Source organism: Narcine bancroftii, chromosome 10, assembly GCF_036971445.1.
Source record: "Narcine bancroftii isolate sNarBan1 chromosome 10, sNarBan1.hap1, whole genome shotgun sequence".
NCBI lineage: Eukaryota > Metazoa > Chordata > Chondrichthyes > Torpediniformes > Narcinidae > Narcine > Narcine bancroftii.
Window position 1 is genome coordinate 75,626,867 of NC_091478.1, and position 20,299 is coordinate 75,647,165.

General features: G+C 38.3%; 1 protein-coding gene across 6 annotated transcripts in view; it reads right to left on the reverse strand.

Annotated features, from left to right (window-relative positions):
* The window catches only part of plekhg4 (pleckstrin homology domain containing, family G (with RhoGef domain) member 4), a 193,918-nt gene that overhangs the window by 102,528 nt on the left and 71,091 nt on the right, over positions 1 to 20,299 (reverse strand). For all 6 annotated transcript variants that reach the window (XM_069901416.1, XM_069901414.1, XM_069901413.1 and 3 more), the window contains 4 exons: positions 13,954 to 14,199; positions 13,026 to 13,149; positions 12,397 to 12,490; positions 6,346 to 6,432 (listed from right to left, as the gene is read on the reverse strand). In XM_069901416.1, the coding sequence (XP_069757517.1) occupies positions 6,346 to 6,432; positions 12,397 to 12,490; positions 13,026 to 13,149; positions 13,954 to 14,199 (551 nt within the window). The remainder of the gene's footprint in view (positions 1 to 6,345; positions 6,433 to 12,396; positions 12,491 to 13,025; positions 13,150 to 13,953; positions 14,200 to 20,299) is intronic.

Below are 20,299 nucleotides of genomic sequence, written 5' to 3' on the forward strand. Positions count from 1 at the left end.
AGAGTGGAAGAACATCTATTGCGCCGCGAGAAAGACCTGGGAGAAGACCTTGCAGTCAGGAGAGCACATCCAAGGACCAGCGCAGGTCTCGGTGGCTGAAGGCATCACAAAGGAATGTATGCTGTTGGAGAGTGACTCATGCGAACCAAGTACTGGGACCAGGATTTGTGAGGGTGCTATTAGAGCTCAGGGTTCCCGAAGGGCCTTATGTACTGAGAAGCTTCCATATCGCATTGGGGACTTCAGAACCAGTGCAAATAAGGGTGACTTGGGTGCTTGGAATTCTGGTTCACTGCTGAACGAGATGGGAGGCCATGTAGCTACGGTTATGGGAGCCCAGGAGACAGTGTCACCAGAGGAGATTCAATGCCTCTAAATGGACTCTCTTTTACTTTTCTTTCTCTTCTTGGTAGGGGTGCTGGGCGAGTGACACCTGTGAGCCTTTTCAAGAAAACAATAGTAAACAAACTTTGCTCTATGTATATGACAATAAAGGAACCTTGAATCTTAAGACGCCAATCAACCCATATTAAAATTGTTGTGTTTGTGTGAATAAGATAAGTAAACCTAAAAGTATTTACATTTTTAAAATTAAAATTTAATTTTTTTAAAATTTAGACATACAGTGTGGTAACAGGCCATTTTGGCCCAAGAGCCCATGCCGCCCAATTACACTCAATTAATCTACAACCCTGGTAGGTTTCAAATGGTGGGAGGAAACTGGTGGGGGAAAACCCACCCAGACACGGGTAGAACATAAAAACTCCTTACAGACAGCACGGGATTTTAACCCAGGTCCTGATCGTTGGTGCTGTAAAGGATTTGCGCTAACTGCTGCACCAACCATGCTGCCCCTAGTACTTAGATCTTAAATTCCACTGTTTATTCAACTTAATGCTTATATTGATCAAGTTCCAGATCAGGAAGAAACTGTCCCAAAACCATGTGTGTGATTCCTAAATTTTATGACTGACTTAATTCCACTGATTTAAAGAGAAACTCCAGTGAGCATAATGAGATAGCAACTATGACCTGATGAGCCAGTTGCCGAACCATTGGAATATCTAAATTGTTGGAATAGTGGATTAATGGAGGTTTTCTGTAAATATAGTAATTTTAAGTCATTATCCAATGCTTCATTTGAATGCATTTGCTATGTTCTTTTGAATTATTTTTAACATGATTTGCTAGAAGAGTTTTAACAGCACAATTTGTAGAGTTGAAACATAGTACTTATCTTGTTTAGAACTATTAAAGTGAAGCTCACAAGACAATATAATAGTTTGGTGTTTAAGAGCACGTTTCAAATATATGAGTAATGCTGTGGATTCTCATTTTGTATGTTACTAGCTAATGGGTGGATTGAGGGAAGGTCTGGTATCGTCCACACAAGGGGAAAAGAAGTGAGAATACACGATTAATGAAGGACACAAACAAAAATGACAATTTTTTAGTTAATATCAATGGCTTCAGGCGACAAGCAAATTTTTTGAACAAACAGAATATTATAGCACAGTACAGACCCTTCGGCCCACAATGTTGTGTTGACCTATATAGACCTACCAAAAAAAACCCAAAACCCCTCCCTGCCTCATAACCCTCTATTTTTCTTTCCTGGCCTAGTATAAAAGGTTTTGGCTGTCTACTTTATCTACGGCTCTCATAATCTTGTAGACATCTATTAAGTCACCTCTCATCCTTCTTCATTCCAAAGAGAAAAGCCTTAGATCTGCCATACAACATATTTTCCAATCCAGGCAACATCCTGGTAAATCTCTTCTGCACCTTCTCCATAGTTTCCACATCTTTCCTGTAATGAAGTGATCAGAACTAAACACAATATTCTAAGTGTGGTCTCATCAAAGATTCATAGAGCTGCAACATTACTTTATGACTCCTGAACTTAATCCCTCGACTAATGAAACCCAGAGTACCATAGGCCTTCTTATCTGACCTATTAACCTGCACGGTCACTTTGAGAGATCTATGGATTTGGAACCTAAGGTCCCTCTGTTGTCACACATTGTTAAGTATCCTATCATTGACCATGTACTCAGCCTTCAAGTTTGACCTTCCAAAATGCATCACCTCAGACTTATTCAGATTGAACTCCATCTGCCACTTTTCCACCCAACTCTGCATCCTATCTATATCCTGTTGTAACTTACAATAGTATCCACAACACAATGGTAGATACTTAACAGTGTGGAACCACAGAGGGACCTTCAGGTTGAAAGGTTGATGTAGTAGTTAGCTCAGCACTTTTACAGTGCCAGCGATCGGGACCAGGCTTCGACTCCAGCACTGTCCGTAAAGAATTTGTACAATCTCCGTGTTTGTCGGTATTCCCCAGGGGCTTAGGTTTCCTCCCACTGTTCAAAATGTTCTGGGGGGGGGGGGGGTGTAGTTTAATTGGGTGTACTGAGCAGCACAGACTTGTGGGATGAAAGGGCCTGTTACCATCCTGTATGTCTAAATTAAAATTTTAAAATTTAAAGATTTAAATTTTAAAAATGTAAAACCTCCAACCTTCGTATTATCCACAAACTTTGACCCATCCATCTACTTCCAAACCAGGTTATTAATAACAATCAAAGACCAAGGGTCCCAAAACAGATCACTGCAGAACTCCATTGGTCACTGTCCTCTAGGCAGAACACCTTCCATTTACTACCATCTCTGCTTTCTACGAGCAAGCCAATTCTGAATCCACACAGCCAAGGTTCCATGGATTCCATGCCTCATGACTTTCTGAACGTCACCAATAGGGGAACTTATCAAATGCCTTACTAAAATCCTTATACACCACATCTACACCCCCTACCCTCATCAATCTCTTTTGTTACCTCCTCAAAAAATTCAATTAGGTTCATGAGGCATAACCTTCCCTTCACAAAACCATGCTGACTGTCCCTGAGAAGACTTTACTTCTCTAAATGCTCTTAAATTCTGACTTTAAGAATCCTCTCCAATCATTTGCCTACCACTAATATAAGACTCAGAGGTCTAGAATTCCCAAGGTTCTTCCTATTACATTTTTTAAACAAAAGAACCACATTTATCATTCTCCAATCTTCTGGCACCTCCCGTGGCCAAGGAGGACGCAAAGATCATTGTCAAATGCCCCAGCAACCTCTTCCCTCCCCACAGCAACTTGAGGTGTATTTCATCCATTCTAAGGGACTTATCAATCCTAATATTTTTAAGAATATACAGCATTTCCTCTTTCTTCACCTCAACATGGTCCAGCACATAAGCTTGTTCTTTTCTGACCTCCCCTTGATGATGGTCCTTTTCTCTGGTGAATACTGAAGCAAAGTAGTCATTTAGGAGCTCCTCAACCTGGTCCATCTCTAGGCACATTATCCTTACACATCCCTACCTTTACTCTCGTCAGCCTCCTGTTCTTCACATACGCATAAAACCCCTTAGGGTTTTCCTTAATCCTATATGCCAATACCTTCTCATGCCCCCTTTTAGCTCTCTCAAGTCCTTTCTTAAGTTCATTCCTTCCTAAGGCCTGTGACGCACTGCAGCAGCAGGAAGCAGACACAAAACTCGAGAAAGACTGTACAACAGGCTTTATTCAGTTAAAAGTCTCTGATACAGTGGTAGCTGTATTGATGGCTCTCGAGTGACTGGTTCGGGAGGGGCTGGCTCAGGATCATATCCCGGGCGGTTGATTGACAGCTGGCTGGGTGGAATTAGGTCTATTCAGGTCGGCTGATTGACAGCCGGCCAGGTGTGGTCTGTCGTCCAATGATCTCCCTGCAGCTACAGAGATCGCCCCAGTAGGCTAGTGGTGAATCACCACAAGACCTTCCAATTTTTTTGTTCCCTCAACCTAATGTATGCTTCTTTCTTCCTCTTAACTCACTGTTTCACCTCTTTGGTCAACCACAGTTCCCTTTTCCTCCCAACTTTTCCTTGTCTCAGTGGGAGAAACCTATCCCAAACCCTGCGCAAATGGTCATCTTCCACATTATTTCTGTGCTTTCGCCTGAGAATATATGTTCCCAATTTACTCTCCTTAGTTCCTGCCTCATCCCATCGTAATTAACCTGTCCCCCAATTAAACACTTTACCATTTGGTCTGCATTTATCCTTGTCTATAGCTATGCCAAAGCTCAGGGAATATTGCAAAAAAGTTAATCCACAAAGGTGAAAAAGGATTAACCATTTTTAAGTATCCATTTATATGGTGGTGTGGGAGTTTGTTAACACAAAAGAGTAATCATTAATTCTGATCTCATTTTATATATATGTAAAAAAAAGACCTTGACAGAAAAGAATGAGGTATACTTAAATAGAATTAGAATTTACAAAATAATTTTAGTATAAAATTTGGGACATTCCAGATATGTTAAATTACAGTGAAATGATGTTGCGTTGTTTCGTGAAATGCTTGATACAATTGTTTTTAGTATTTTGTTTATCAATCATTGTGGTGCAGGAGGGATATTGCATGAGAAGCAAGCGCTTGTGGACAGGTTTCATGCCATAGTGATTGATTTAAGAGATTGAGGAGGGATATTGCATGAGAAGCAAGCGCTTGTGGACAGGTTTCATGCCATAGTGATTGATTTAAGAGAATTTTTGTGGTGCCTGCCTGGATGACAGATATTTGGGGTTTGGCTATTGATGTGGATTTTTGTACTGAAGATATATGGCTTAGAGGATTTTCAAGATGTTAATTTGTCTGCTAGGGGCTTTCCCTAATCAACGCTTAGAAGCAAATATTTAATATGTCAGTCTCAATCCATCGGTTAATTTGATTATTTCCCTTTCACTCTCTGTTTTCAACTTCTTTAGCCTTCCTATGTCCAAGGAAGAGCTTCGTGGGAAGCTGCAGGAGTGAATGACAGGAGAAGAAGTGCCTGGAGCTGATATGGGGGTGGGGTGATGGGGGAGTGTCAGGAACCTGACGACCTACTTACACATTCAGCAATTAGAGTTGTGATGATCCTATAAAAAGTAGTGGACAGATAAGATTTCCCCTGCTCAATTTCAACTCATCTACTTTGATTCCCATGCTCCATTTCAATTCAGTTGGATTCTGGATCTTGAATTTCCAACCCACCAGGGTCCTGGTTCATGAACACCCTTTAAAATTACTTGGCTCACTGGAAGGTTTATTATGCCATTAACAACTTTTTTAAAAATTATAAATGTGCTAGGGTTTTAATGGAAAGAAGATTCAATAGTCAGGAAAACCTGCTAGTCTGGGATGTCAGATGAATGGAGTCTTACTGTGCTCTGATTTCTTTGTCAGCAGAGAATAAAGAAGTGCACACAGATTGTAAACGTTTTATCACCAAATTTGGGGAGTGGAGAGAAGTTAATTAAGCAGGCCACAGTATATTAGCAGCCCTTTTTAACTTTGAAAAGAAAGCAATTCATGTTATAGAAACCGAATCATTGCATTTCTCAGGAAAAGATTAGGGCCTTAATAGAATTTCTCAATATTAAAGATTGATGATTTAACATTTTTTTTAATACAAATAATATGAAATCTTTTATTCCCCCCCCCCCCACACCCCCAAATATATGCATTTCCCCTTTAAATAAACCCTTGAATTCAAACTATTGATGAGTTAAACAGGGGACAAAATATGTTTTTAACCTTACTGTCATAGAACAGAAAATTTAGCACACAGCACGCCAATTTAGTTGGTACTGTGGTGAGATGTAATTACACCTCTAGGTCACCAGGGGTCATCCTTGTATATAAAGCAGTCCAGAGCTACAGTCTAGCCTTCCAGGTTTGTCTTGCAGAGAGACAAAGGCCTCTTCGTGTACATATTAGTTTATTAAAGCTGTCTTATACTCGCACTGCTGGTGTGGTTATTGTCAGTACAGGTACACACATGATTAACTATTTTTTATGTGTATTGAAGGTTTCTGGCTCTAGCATGGAAAAAAATTCTCTCTAAAATTTGTATCAATTATTTGCTCCCCTGGTTTAGGACCTCTTTACCAGGTGAAATAGGTACTCCTGCTTTATTCTATCTATGCCTATCATAATATTATAGTCTTCAATTTAGTTTCCTCTGTTCCAAAGGAAGCTAGTATTGTATACAACTCTAGCAAGAAATCCCTGGTCGCATCTTCTGCATCTTGGATAATAAAAGAACACATTCTGTATGACATTTTTTTAATCATCTCATTAATCTGTCCTGCTCATTTTAATCGACTGCATTCCAAGATTCCTCTTTTCACCCCACACTACACAATACGATTTGCTCTAGGGTTGACACATAATTATGGATGCATTTTACTTTGGAGTGTAAATCAAATTAAATCAAAAGGTTATTTATAGATGGACATGCTTAATAATATTTATACCTGGATGGATGCTGGTTTCTCAAAACGGAATGCAAGGTCTCTTTCAACTAGTAGCAAAACAATATGGATTGAGTTAGGAATTCTGTCCTGTGAAGAAATATGAAACACATTCAATGTTATGTAGCTACTCTGTATCATATTGATTGTCTCAATGCTTCATACAAAAACATTTATAAAGGATTATAATAATCAAAAATTCAGGTCTACACTCCTGTGGAATACAAACAAGTAGCTTGGTGTAAGTGGTGTCTTCAGTGCAATGAAACATTATCAAAGAGACCTTGTTTGCTTTGTCAGATGGACAATTATTGTATTCAAGTCCCTCTGCAGACTCCCTGCTTCTTCAATACTATTTGTCCTTCCACCTATCTTTACATCATTTGCAAATTTGGCCACAAAGCTAACAATTCTGTCATCTAAATCATTTACATACAATGTGAAAAGTAGTGAACCTAAAACAAGCCCCTGTGGAACACCATTAGTCACCTTCGGCCACTCAGGTGTTCCTACCACAGAGACTACAAAGAACTTTACTGGCTATACAGTACTTTATAGCACCCTGAAAGTGACATCAAAGACACTAAATTAATACACTTTCCTGTAGACAATTGTTATCCAACATTTTGATGTATAATGGCAGAAAGGAATTATAAAAATAGCTTTCAACTTGTTTCAATAATAATGTAAAGCATTGAATAATATTTTACAAATATATTTAAAACATTTGAAAAACAATTATTAAGCCTAATACATTGAATTGACTATAGTTTAGAATTAATTCCAAACCTCTGAATACAAAGAGAGAGAAGTATCCTGTTATTTTCTACTGGATGAGATGCAATCAGGTTTACTTTAATGCAAAGAGCATTATTTTGAACTGTAAAGTAATACGAGAAATTTAACTTAAATTTAAGCATGTAGTAAGAAAATTCAAAGTTTATCCAAGAGTTTGTATAAAGGATACGCCAACGTTCAGATATTTTACTCGTGTAGCCGCGCTTGTAGATAGACTACAACTCCCAGAAGTCAAGTGAACCGGCATGGGACATCATAACGTGGTGCGTGTAGGTCAGTGTTTTAAAAAGAATACATGCATGACTCGAGTAAAGGAGTTCTGATTTACCTGCAACTTTGTGTGTCATTATTTCCCAGTCAGCCACCAGTGCGTTTTCAGTAGCTACCATTGGTGACCCCAACGGGTCCAAAACGAGCTTTTGGACCATATGGATACTACCACTGTTGCTGTAAAGCTAACATCCTGCTGAACAGCGAAACAAAAGCTGTGGTTTCAACAGGCTGAGGCACAAATTCACCTTAGGAAGGTCAAGGTGGATGGGAGTCGCTATTATCACCTCGTCAGTGCCTTGGACCAAGCCACTGCCAAGCAAGTTGGTGAAGTCCTGCACATTCCACCGAAGCCTGAAGAGCACACTCTGAAAGCACTTCTGCAGAAAATTTACGGCATGTCCCGCAGAGACATGGAGGAGGTGGGTGACCATGCCCAATCCGAACTAATGGACGACATGCTCTGCCTGGCATCCAGCCAACAGCCAGATAAGTTATTCAAACAGCTCTTCCTGGAGAGGATCCCAGAAGACATTAGACTCATATTATCATAGAGTTCTTTCAAAGATCCCAGGGCAGTAGCTGCAGAGGCAGACATCCTGTGGATGGCAAAAAAAAACACGCCAAAAGGTCTTTGGACAATGTCACTGCATCACAGCTGTCTGCACACAGCCCCTCCATTGTTGACACTACTTCCCAGTTCTCAATTCACCAGCTCCTATAATGAAGCAACATCTCAAGTCAGGCAGACAGCCTGTTAACACTTCTATCAGGTGTTTTTACCACCAGCAATGCACGTAGGTGCCTGCCACCCTGTGTATTCTTGGGAAACACCCTAGCCAACCGTCATTAATGGCTGCGACGGTTGTCTGAAAATCTACGAGCCTTGTATATGTTTTGGATCAGCTATCCCAAAGTAAATTTTTGGTGGACACAGGATCAGAAGCTACTGTTTTTCCACCAACTGGTTTCGTTACACGTTATCCTACCCCTAACCTCCAACTTTCTGCGGTCAATAGTTCCAACATACCCACATATGGCACCAAAAAGATGAATGTTCAGTTCGAGTGGAACATTTACACTGGACCTTTTATTATAGCAGCAATGTCACCACGAGTTGAGGCCAATTTTCTTTGAGCTCATTCGTTCATTGTGGATTTAAAAGGGAGTCAACTGGTGAATAGTACCACCTTTTAAACTATTTTCCTGGCAGAATTGCATGTTACTGCGCTATGCCTTCAAGCCCTGCGTAAGACTGTTGATAAGTTCTCCAGACTTGTAGAAGTTTCCCGAAATTACAACGCAATTTTTGACCCCCACCGCAAAACATGGCGAAACTCATCATATTTCTACCAAGGGTCTTCCTATTTATGCTAAGGCACATCACTTGCCTCCAGAGAAACTGAAATTAGCTAAACAAGAATTCCACAGAATGGAAGAGCTGGGGATAATTCGCAGGTCCTACAGCCCATGAGTATCTCCATTACATTTAGTCCAAAAATGCACCAGAGGGCGGAGACCGAATGAAGATTATAGATGGCTCAACAACTCCAGTATACCGGATTACTACTCTATTCCCCATATTAAAGATTTTTCAGTGAATCTGCATGGGACAAAAATATTTTCAAAAGTGGACTTAGAGTGCAGATATCACCAGGTGCTAGTGGAACCAGACGACATCCCTAAAACAGATTACTCTTTTCGGACTGTATGAATTTTTACGTAAGCCTTTTGGGTTAAAAAAAAAAGCAGCTCAGACCTTTCAGTGAGTTATGGATGAATAAAGCATGGCATGGCCAATGTCTTCATTTAACTAAACAACATATTAGTCATCAGCAAAACTAAAGAAGAGCACATAGAACATCTGCGTACACTCTTTGGACATCTGCAAGAATTTGGACTGCCCATCAACCCAAATAAATGTGTTTTTGGACAACAGTCCATAGAATTTCTGGGGCATCCTTCATTTCGGAATTCTCTACCAAAACAACGCACATTTCTGGAAAAGAAAATGTAGAGACTGATGCAATTTCCCGCTCAGTTGTGCTCAAGGTATCAGCTATGGACCACGACATTGACTATGTGGCTCTTGCCACTGCCCAAGCTCAAGGAGGTGAGATGGAGTTATATCGCACCTCGGTAACCAACCTACAATGGAAGGATGTGCCAATCGATGTCGATGGCTAGCTGCTCTTTTGCAACGTGTTAACAGGACATCCATGGCCAGTTGTTCCAGCTTCGTGGAGACATCACATTTTTGATTCTGTCCATGGTCTTTCTCATCCATCCATCAGATCTACCATTTATCTGGTATCAGACAGATTGTTTGGCACTCTCTGAAGAAAGATGCCACGCAAATGGCTAGATCTTGTGGAGCATGTCAAAAAGTCAAAATCCATCGGCATACGAAAGCACCACTACAGCCCTTCTCACCGGTAACTCACCGGTTAGACCATGTCCATGTGAGATCAATTCCAGTTTCATAAGTCTAATGCTATCTCTTCACAGTGATCAATAGATTTATGAGATGGCCCGAGGCAGTCCCCCTGGTGGATGTTTCTATGGACTCTTGTGCACGAGCCTTCCTTAATTCCTGGGTGCCTCACTTTGGCCTACCAGCACACATCACTTCTGATAGAAGACCTCAATTTACATCTTTGTTCTTCAGCTTCATCATACAAGCGCCTGTCACCCACTGTCCAACTGGATTGTTGAACGATCCATCGTCACCTTAAATCAGCCTTATCGGCCCATTTGGACGGTCCCAACTGGGCAGATAAATTACCATGGGTGTTGCTCGGCATTAGGATAACTTCCAAAAAAGGATCTTCACATTTCATCTGTGGAACTTGTATATGGCACAACAAAGGAATTTGTTCCACACAGATCCAGTAAAGATGAAGATCCCAAAGAGCTGCTGAGCAGACTAAAGGATACAGTAGGCAAATTATCCCCTGTACTACCATCATCACATGGCAAATATGCTTCTTTTGTACCATACGAACTGAAGGACTGAATATGTGTTCGTATGTAGAGGAAAACATGGGTGACGTGTGCAGGCGCCGTATGAAGGAACATTCAGCGTGATAAGACAAACGAGGTCAACCTGCATCTTGGACATTGCCAGGCAGCCTCTGTCATTCACAATTGACAGGCTTAAACTTGCCCCTATTCAACAGCCAACAGTCCGGCGGAGGGGTCAACTTCCCAAAAAACTACCAGGCGATAGTGCCGGTTCTGCTGGGAAGGGGGGGATGCAATGGTGCTATAGATAGACTACAACTCCCAGAAGTTTAGCGAACCGGCATGAGACAACATAACATCATGACGTGTGCGCGAGGGTCAGTGTTTTAAAGAGAATACGCGCAGGAGTCGAGTAAGTGAGTTCTGATTTACCTGCAACACTGACATTTATACTGCAACGGAAAGGTAAATTAACCTCAATTCTCAACTAATTATCTTTGGAAAATGTGCTTTTGTTTCAATAGATTTTCTGCATTCTTCGTATTATTGAAGAGCAGGCAAGTTTCCACCTTTCAAAATATAGATTTCATTGATGTTAAGAATGTTGGACATTGAGGAGGTTCTGAGATGCAGCAAAACTATTTGTCCGCCCAATGACAAACAAATATTCAAATTTCTGACAACATAAAATGGCTTTCAGCAGCAATTATTTAAAATGGCCTTGCATGAACTCACATTTTCTCTCACAAGACACAGTACAAAGCATGAATAGCACCTTGGAGCTTCATTGCTTAGCTGACTCATTAATACGATATTAAGTTTACTTACTACCAAACCATCAGAAAGTTAAAATATAAATTTTTGTTACAAAATTACTATTTTGTGTCAGTCTTGACAGTGGAAGACATGTCTAATGTGCCAAAGAGAGATGTCATGGGAGATGTAGACCTAGATGCAACCGGTCTCACTAAAGACAGTGTTGATCAAACCCATGGGTCTAAAGAGAGACGAGTCAACTAGTCCTGGTGGAATGCTACACTTGTAAGACGGTTATCTTAATGCATGTAGTCGGGTAAAATGTTTGAAGCTATCACCAAGGAAGAAATAACAAGATAATTTGTTCCATCTAGCAAATGCTGATTGAGGAAGGGCCAGTCCTGTTTGCCAAAATGACCGGAGTTCTTTGAGGATATAACAAGTGCAGTGCATAGAGGGGAACAGATGGATGCATTTGATAAGGTGCTGCATAAAAGACATCCATAAATTAAAGATGCAGGGGTTTGGGCATAGCATATTAGCATAGATGGAGGATTGGTTAACCGATAGAAGGCAGAGAGTTGAAATAAATGGGTGCTTCTTTGGTTAGCAAGAAGAGTACAGCAAGGGCCTGCACCGTTCACAGTATGCTTCACTGATTTGGAAGAAGGGAACAATGTAGCATATCTAAGTTTGCTGATGACACTAAATTGAATGGAAAAGTAAATTATGCAGAGAATACAGAGGGCTTGCAGAGAGACATAGATAGGTTAAGTGAGTGGGCAGATGGGGTAGAATATTGCTAAATGAGAGATCATTAACTTTGGAAGGAAAAATAGAAGATTGGGTTATTATTTAAATGTTGAGATTGCAGCAAGTAGTTGTACAGAAGGACGGGGAGTTCTTGTGCATGATTCACAAAAGGCAAGAACTTAAAATTCTTTATTAGGCATTATGAATGCAAACAATAGTCTTTTGGATCATGCACATCTCAATACAAAGCTTGAACAATGCAAAATTATTTGTGCTGTAGCATTGAGTAATATTACAAATCAAAGTGCCACAAATTTGGAATAATTAAATACCATGATCAATTCATATTATTTATAAATTGCTTGGGATATTCTTGTGAGAAAATTTTCAATCTATGACTTATAAACGAGAACAAAGAAAATTAGTCTTGGATTTTGAAATTGTATACTTTTAATATATTCAACTCTTTCACCAAGTCTTCAATGAACAAATTCCTGGTTTAAAATCCATCACCTGCAGAACATTGAAAGCTTTAAATAATGCTGGCACAGGAGAACAACGACGTGCATCCACCAGAATCGTTAATCCTGCCTTCTGGATGTCTTGCCTGCAAAGTGCAACAAAAATGGTAAATAAAATAATATAACTGTTTTACTATATTAAAAGATTACATTTTGACAAAGTTTCTGTTATTTTTATAATGTTCACAATTTTGAGACAGACCAAATAAGTATAAAATTAATGAATAAAAATAGATATACAATTAATTTCTCAGAAAACTTCAAGTAGAAAAGCAATGTCATTAATTTAATGATAATCTTCTTTCAAAAAAACAAAGCTTTACTAGAGAGCAAGCAATTAATCACAGCATATTGGCTAAAATGCAATATCTGTAGGTCCAATCAAAATTTGTCAAAATTAGTGGATAGCCAAAATGTCCTTGTTAGATGGAATCAATGTTCCACAATATTATTGCATCTTTTACTGTTTATACATTTTTCTGCTGTATCTCCAAATGAGCCTCCATCCCTTCCCTTCATATTTTTCAGTCACTGTGCAGTACAACGACATAACAAAGAGATTGTACAAATCATCACCCTAAATTCAACTATTGCAGAGAAATGCAAAAAAAGTTTGAATACCTGGGAATACTGTACAAGTAGGTAAGGAGACGCACAAGTTCAGGGACATTGCAATGTGGGTTCAGCCAGATTGTGTTCCTTGTGGTTACTACCACCACTGCACGCCCAGACTTATCTCGGGTGCCTGAAATAAAATAAAAATTATTTAAAATTTCTTAACCAGGAAACAAAGGGCCTGATAATCATCCCAATTTATTTTGCTCCAAAGAATTACAGTGCATTACACAATCATCATACATATTTCAGTGCAATGGAGATACTTAAATTAATGGTTAAGTGTGATCCGATATTCTTAAATTTGGTCTTCCTACTAAGACAAAGAACAAACTGAAGTCCCATATCCTATCTCCCTATGGGCCCACCCTAGCTTATTTCCCCATTTATATATATATATATATATATATATATATATATAAAATTTAAACTTTTTATCATAGCCTTTAATGTAAGGACCTGACTCAAAATGCAGACCGACCATTTCAATCCATGGATGTTATTGAGCCTGCTGAATTCGTCCAGTAATTAATTCTTTGTTTGCTGAAGGAAACCTATTTGCTTGGGTAAGCAAGCAGCATCTATGAAGAGCAAGACATCTAAAGGAGAAAACCACAAGGGCAATAGGCAGCGGAGTCAGCTGAGTGCATTCTTTGGAAAGCCAAATAGCATGAAAATCAACTACATTGCTATTGCTTTCCAAAAGTTAATCAATATAACAAAGTCAATAAGAATCTCAATGGTAAAAGTGAAAGTAAAATAGCTGAGGTATTAGTGACAAGCAGAAAATAAAACTCCAGACAGAACTTTGAACAATGGACATATGTTATCAATATACTGATACACAAAATATACTTATATTCATATACCAAGTGCATAAATTTGGTTTAAGACTCTGCTTCTAATCAGTTTACAAATATTATTAAGTACCTACCACTCAGGTATGCCACACCAGACATCAGAACATTAAAGTTGATTTCATGAGACAGTATTGGTAGATTAGATTTTAGATGTGGAGGGGATGAGGTCTCTTGTTGTTCAACTGGCAGCAGTTCTTCCTTGTTCATAATGCACTGTGCAATTAATGAGATTTTTGGTTGTTCATCTGTTAGGCTGAGATGATCTTCTCCTACACTTCTATTTACTGTGTCCAATGTCTCATTTACTATTGAGTCAATTCCTAGAAAACAAGAAAAATTAAAATTGGATTAATTCCTTGAGAAATGTGTGTCTATTACACGAAGCCTTTCAAAGAAAATACCGTATATGCCAGCATATAGGATGACTATATATTGGTTGACCCCCAGATTTTCCACCTAAAACACAGGTTTTGAGCTATTTCCTTTGTTTGACAACCCCAAGTCTGGCACTTACCAGTGGGGTGATTCTGTTACAATATTTTAATGCCAGGTTACCCAGTAAAACTATTAATTTTATTAACATATTTTAAAATAAACCTAGGTTAGCTCCTGTAAAAGGCACAGACTAGAAAGGCAGAAGGGGCCTGTTTCTATGCTGTAGTGTTCTATAGTTCTAAAGAGAGGAAGGGCTCAAGCCCGAAACATTGGTTATTTATTTTTATCTTTCCAATATAAGGATGTTGCTTGACTTCCTTTCTCCAGCATTGTGGTTTTACAACAGACTGACTGAAAAATAGTGAGAGAGGAGAGAGAGAGAGAGAGAGAGAGAGAGAGAGAGAGAGAGAGAGAGAGAGAGAGAGAGAGAGATGACCCCTGCAGATTCACAAGCAAGTGTTGCTTCTCTTAGAAGCACTATATGGGGCTCCAAATGGTAGTGAGGGAGGAGGTGTGAGTGCAAATATAGCATTTCTTGCAGTCACAGCAGATACCAAGGGGGTGGTTAATTGGAGGAAGCAGTCCCTGCATTAAGTGGAAAGGGGATAGGAGGGGAAGATGTGTCTGGTGGTGGGATCATGTTGCAGATGGTGGAAATTGTGGAGGATAATATATTGGATAAGGAGGCTGGTGGGGTGGTAGGTGAAAACAAGGGGAATCCTGTCTTTGTTGCATTCCAGAGAGCATGCCAGGGCAGATATATGGGAAGTACAGGAGATGTGGGTAAGAGTTGAGTTCATAGAGGTAGAGGAAAAACCACATTTCTTTTCAGAAAGAGGACATTTTGGATGTTCGTAATAGAAGACCTCATCCTGGGAGCAGATGTGATGGAGGCAGGAAGAATCTTCTGTGATGACAGTGGGAAGTTCTTAAGGGGTAGGAAAATGGGTAGGGAGGGAAGAGCAGACTAGGAAGTACTGGAGAGATTCATCTGGGCAAAAAGCAATATGAATGGAGAGGGAAAGTTGTGGTTGATTGCTTTTAAGCATTGGAGGATAATTTGTTGGAAGTGGAGGCCAGCAGGGTGCAGACCAAAGGGATTTACATTTGTTCTTCCTGGAGGAACTGGAGTGAGATAAGAAGTAACAGAAATGTTTGCAATATGGGTACATGCTTTATCAATGACAGTACAAGGGAAAGCATCCATTCGAAGAAAGAAGGCAGAAGAGGCAGAGTATTGGGAGAAAGGGATTTCTTCTTTACAAGAAACAGTGAGAAGAGGTATAATCCATGTAGTTATAAGAGTCAGTGGGTTTGTTACAGTTGTATGTGGCTAACTTCCATTCTGGGGACAGAGAGGTCTAGGAAGGGGAAAGAAGCATCAGAAACACCCCAGGTACATTTAAGGATGGAAGGGGAAATTGGCAGTGAAGTTAAGTACACCAATGCAGTTGTTGATGCAGCAGAGGAAGTAGATTGGAAGTCCAGAATAGGAGTGGAATGAGGACTGTTTCATATATCCAATAAAAAAAAATCAGGCATAGCTGGTGTATATTTGTGTATCCATGACTACACCCTGGATCAGGAGAAGGAGAAGTTGTCAAGAAAAGAAATTGTATTGCACAAATATTTAATAAAAAGGGAATCTAGGTCTTCTTGTATAATCTGACACATCCCAACACCATAGACCATAATAAAAAAAATCCTATAAATGTGTGTATTAGAAAATAGTAGCAAAAAATTTGGCAAATAGAATGAGTAACTTGTTAAGTAAATTAATTAATATGGATCAGACAGGATTTGTTAAAAAAAAGACAATCTTCAGAAAATGTAACTAAACTGCTTAGTATAATGAATCTAGTCCAAAAAAAGGGAGATTTGAATGTTGCAGTGACTTTAGATGCAGAAAAGGTGTTTGATAGATTAAAGTGGCATTTTTTATTTAAGGTTTTAGAAAATCTTGGATTTGGATCAAATTTTATAAATTGGATTTGAACATTATATAATAGCACTAAAGCTAAAGTAGTAATAAATAGACATGTGTCTATGCCATTTAAATTAACTAGATCAAGTAGACAAGGTTGTCCTTTGTCACTAGCCTTATTTATTTTAGCTAAAGAACCTCTTAACCAGATAATTTGGTCTGATTTAAAAATTAAGGGCTTTAGGGTACGCCAGGAGGAACATAAAATTAGTTTATTTGCAGATGATGTTTTAATATATTTGATTGACCCGGAGTCATCTTTACGAAGACTGTATTCCCAATTGGAAGAATATAGAAAAGTTTCAGGTTATAAAATTAATTGGAATAAAAGTGAAATTATGCCATAGATAGTAGTTAATTATATTCAATGTCAGAGAGATATGCAGTTTAAATGACTAAAAAGGAATAAAAGTGAAATTATGCCATAGATAGTAGTTAATTATATTCAATGTCAGAGAGATATGCAGTTTAAATGATTAAAAGAAGGTAATAAATATTTAGGAATACATATGGATAGTAATTTGAAGAATTTATATAAATTGAATTATCTATCTTTTTATCAGTCTACAATATCTTTTTCAGATGGTACCAATATTAATACCTCAAATTTTTTTTCAAGAATTAAATAAACAAGGGGCATAGAAGAAAGACGTGTGTTCCACCTTTCCCCAGTTGGATGATTAAATATCTGACTTTAAAAAGTATAAAACTGGTTTAAAATAGTATTTATAGCTTTTTGAATAACAGTGATTCATCATGGCTACTAATATGAAGAAATCTAAATTTCAACTTCAGAAGAAATTACCATATGAAAGTATAGACGACCTGAGGCCTACCTGCACAGCTGAATCCACGGAGTCGTTGTTGGGATTCTCCAAACCCCAGAGGATTCCTGCCCTTTCAAGTTTGATTTTGGCGCCGATCCTGCAGTCACAAGATGGCACTGGCACTTCGGTGAGTTCAGTCATAGCCGACCTGCGTGCACGTGAAGCCGTGCGCACGGGCAGCCCAACTGACAAGGGGGCCCGCAACAATGCTGGGTGGCCCGGGAAAGCGCTTGTCCGATGGTTCTGCCGGGCATGCACGGAGCATCCCCGGTCCTTTTGAAAAAAGTTCGAGCTGTGAGGGAGTCAGAAGACCTATGGTGACTGAAGGTGAAGAGGAACTTACCTTATTGGAATTTGCCCAGGAGGAGGAGCCTGTACTTATAGAAGGTAGTCCTCAAAAAGTGGCTATGAAATCTGTATTCATTGTTTTGGAAGGGATTGCTTTTCAAGTGGATAATATGTCAAAACAAATGTCAACTCAAATAAAGGATTTATGGATGTGAAAATAAAAATGAATACTTTGTGTGAAGAAATGTCAACTATGAAACAAGAAATGACTGTAGTTAAGAGAGATATTACAGGTGTATAAAATCTGTTGATATTGTACAAGATAATTTTTTTTAAATTGAAACAGCTTTTTCTGAATGTCAAAATCAAGTGGAATGCAATAAAGAAAAAATGGAAAAAGTGGAAAGGTTCTTTTGTAGATTGGGGGATTCAAAGAAGGGATTTATTGAAGAAGATTGATTCATTGGAGAATCAAAGCTGGAGAAATAATGTGAAAATAGTTGGTCTTCCAGAGGACTTTGAAGGTTCTTACCCAATAAAAATTTTTAAACATTGGATCCCCCCGAGGTATTGGGTAAAGAGTTTTTTCCTGAAGGCCTGGAACTGGATCGGGCCCATAGAGCGTTGAGGAAAAATACACTTCCTGGCCAAACACCGAGGGCAGTCTTGATTCGTTGTTTGAAGTATCAAGATAGAGAAATTATTTTACAAATGGCGGTACAGAAAGTACAGCAGAGTCAATCCCTGTTGATGATTCAAAACTATAGAGTGTTTTTTTATGCCAATTTGAGTCAAGAGGTTATTAGAAGACGACGGCAATTTAATTCGGTTAAAGATGTTTTAGGGTGAAAGGGCTATAAGTTTGCTTTTCGTTATCCTGCAGTTTTGAAGGTTTTTTATGGAAACTTCCAATCTCAATTTTTTTATTTTTCACACTATGAACCATATTAACCAAAATACACACAAACATTTCCCTCTTGAATATACAGTCATTTTCTCCCCTTTTCCCCCCTCCCTCCCTCCCCCTCCCAACCCATTAAACATTCAACATATACAATACAATAAACAATGTCATCACACAATGAAAATAAACAAAAAATTTGTGTCATCTACTTTTACACACTGGGTCAGTTCATTTCGTCTTCTTCTCATTCTATCATTTTAGGGGGTGGAGGTCCGCGGTAGGCCCTCTCTGTTGTGTTCCACGTATGATTCCCAAATTTGTTCGAATAATGTGACTTTATTTTTTAAATTATATGTTATTTTTTCCAATGGAATACATTTATTCATTTCTATGTACCATTGCTGTACTCTCAGCTTCTCTTCTGATTTCCAGGTTGACATTATACATAATAAATCTTTTTTGTGCTTCATTTGAGAATGATCACGATGCCTTGATGTTTGCTAATTAATTGCCAGAATTGTGAAGAAATGGGCTGTCTTTATCATTGTCTACTAAGAGGAGGGTAAACGGAAATGGAAATGGGATTGGGAATGGAAAGAATGGTAAGAATGGAAAGAAGAGTTGACATGAAGTCTTCTTGACATTGAAGATCCAGAACAATCATTGGGCTTGGAATCATTGGGTTGAATATATTTACTTTATTTGATTGTTTTTAATTACATAATGAATATGTATCTGGCTGGGAGGTGGGGGTGGATGACACTGAAAGCTTTGACTGTCATCTACCACTAGTGGGTTTTCCACATCCAGATTTTTAGGGTGTTACTACCTTTTGGGTGTTTTCTTTTTGGTTTTTTTAAAAAAAATAATTTTTTTTTGTTTATTGAGGGGTGGGTCTTGTGTTCTTTTTAGTGTTTTTGAAGAATTATAAAGGGGAATATTATTTTATAGAGTGTAAATATATTAGTAGTTAGTAAAATTGTCTACTTTGAATTTTGCAATTTATAATGTTCAGGGATTAAATAATCCAATTAAGCGAAAGAGGGTATTGGCTTATATTAAAAAAAAGAAAATTGATATTGTCTTTTTACAAGAAAAACATTTGAACATTTGACAAGGAACATTTGAAATTGAAAAGAGATTGGGTTGGACATGTGTTTTTTTCTTCTTTTAATTCTAAGGTAAGAGGGGTGGCGATTTTGATTCATAAAAATTTATTATTTGAATTGGAATCTTCAGAGGGAATTGTAGGTAGAGTTTTACGGGTGAATTGTAAAATCTTTGCTGAATCCTGGACTTTGCTTAATCTTTATGCACCTAATGTAGATGATAAGCGGTTTATTTCAGAAGCTTTTTTATTGTTAACTCAAGCTGATGAAAATATTTTAGTTGGGGGAGCTTTTAATTGTGTTTTGGAACCTTTATTGGATAGAAACCCGAAGAGTATAAGGAAATCAAAGACAGCAATACAGATCAGAGTGTTGATGAAGGATTTAAATCTGGTAGATATTTGGAGAAAGGTTAATCCTACAGAGAAAGATTTTTCTTTTTATTCATCACGACATTATTCGTTTTCTAGGATTGATTGTTTTTTGGTATCAGCACACCTACATGGTAGAGTATTGCAAGCTGAATATAAAAGTAGAGTTCTATCTGACTATACATTATTATTTTTTTCTTGTGCTAGTTCAGAAGTAGTATATTCATCATATAGATGGAGGTTTAATGCAATGTAATTGAAAAAACCAGAGTTTGTTACTTTTGTTAAAAAGCATATCTCTTTATTTTTGACTAAGAGTATTAATTCTGTGGATAGTCATTTTGTAGTATAGGACAGGTTATTAGTTATTCTATGCAAGTTAAGAAACAATATATGGCAGAAAGTTTAATGTTGGAAAATCAGATTGCTGAGTTAGAGAAAGACTTTCAGAAGGATATGGAAGCTGAACAGCCATCTCAGACTATTAATGCCATTAAAAATA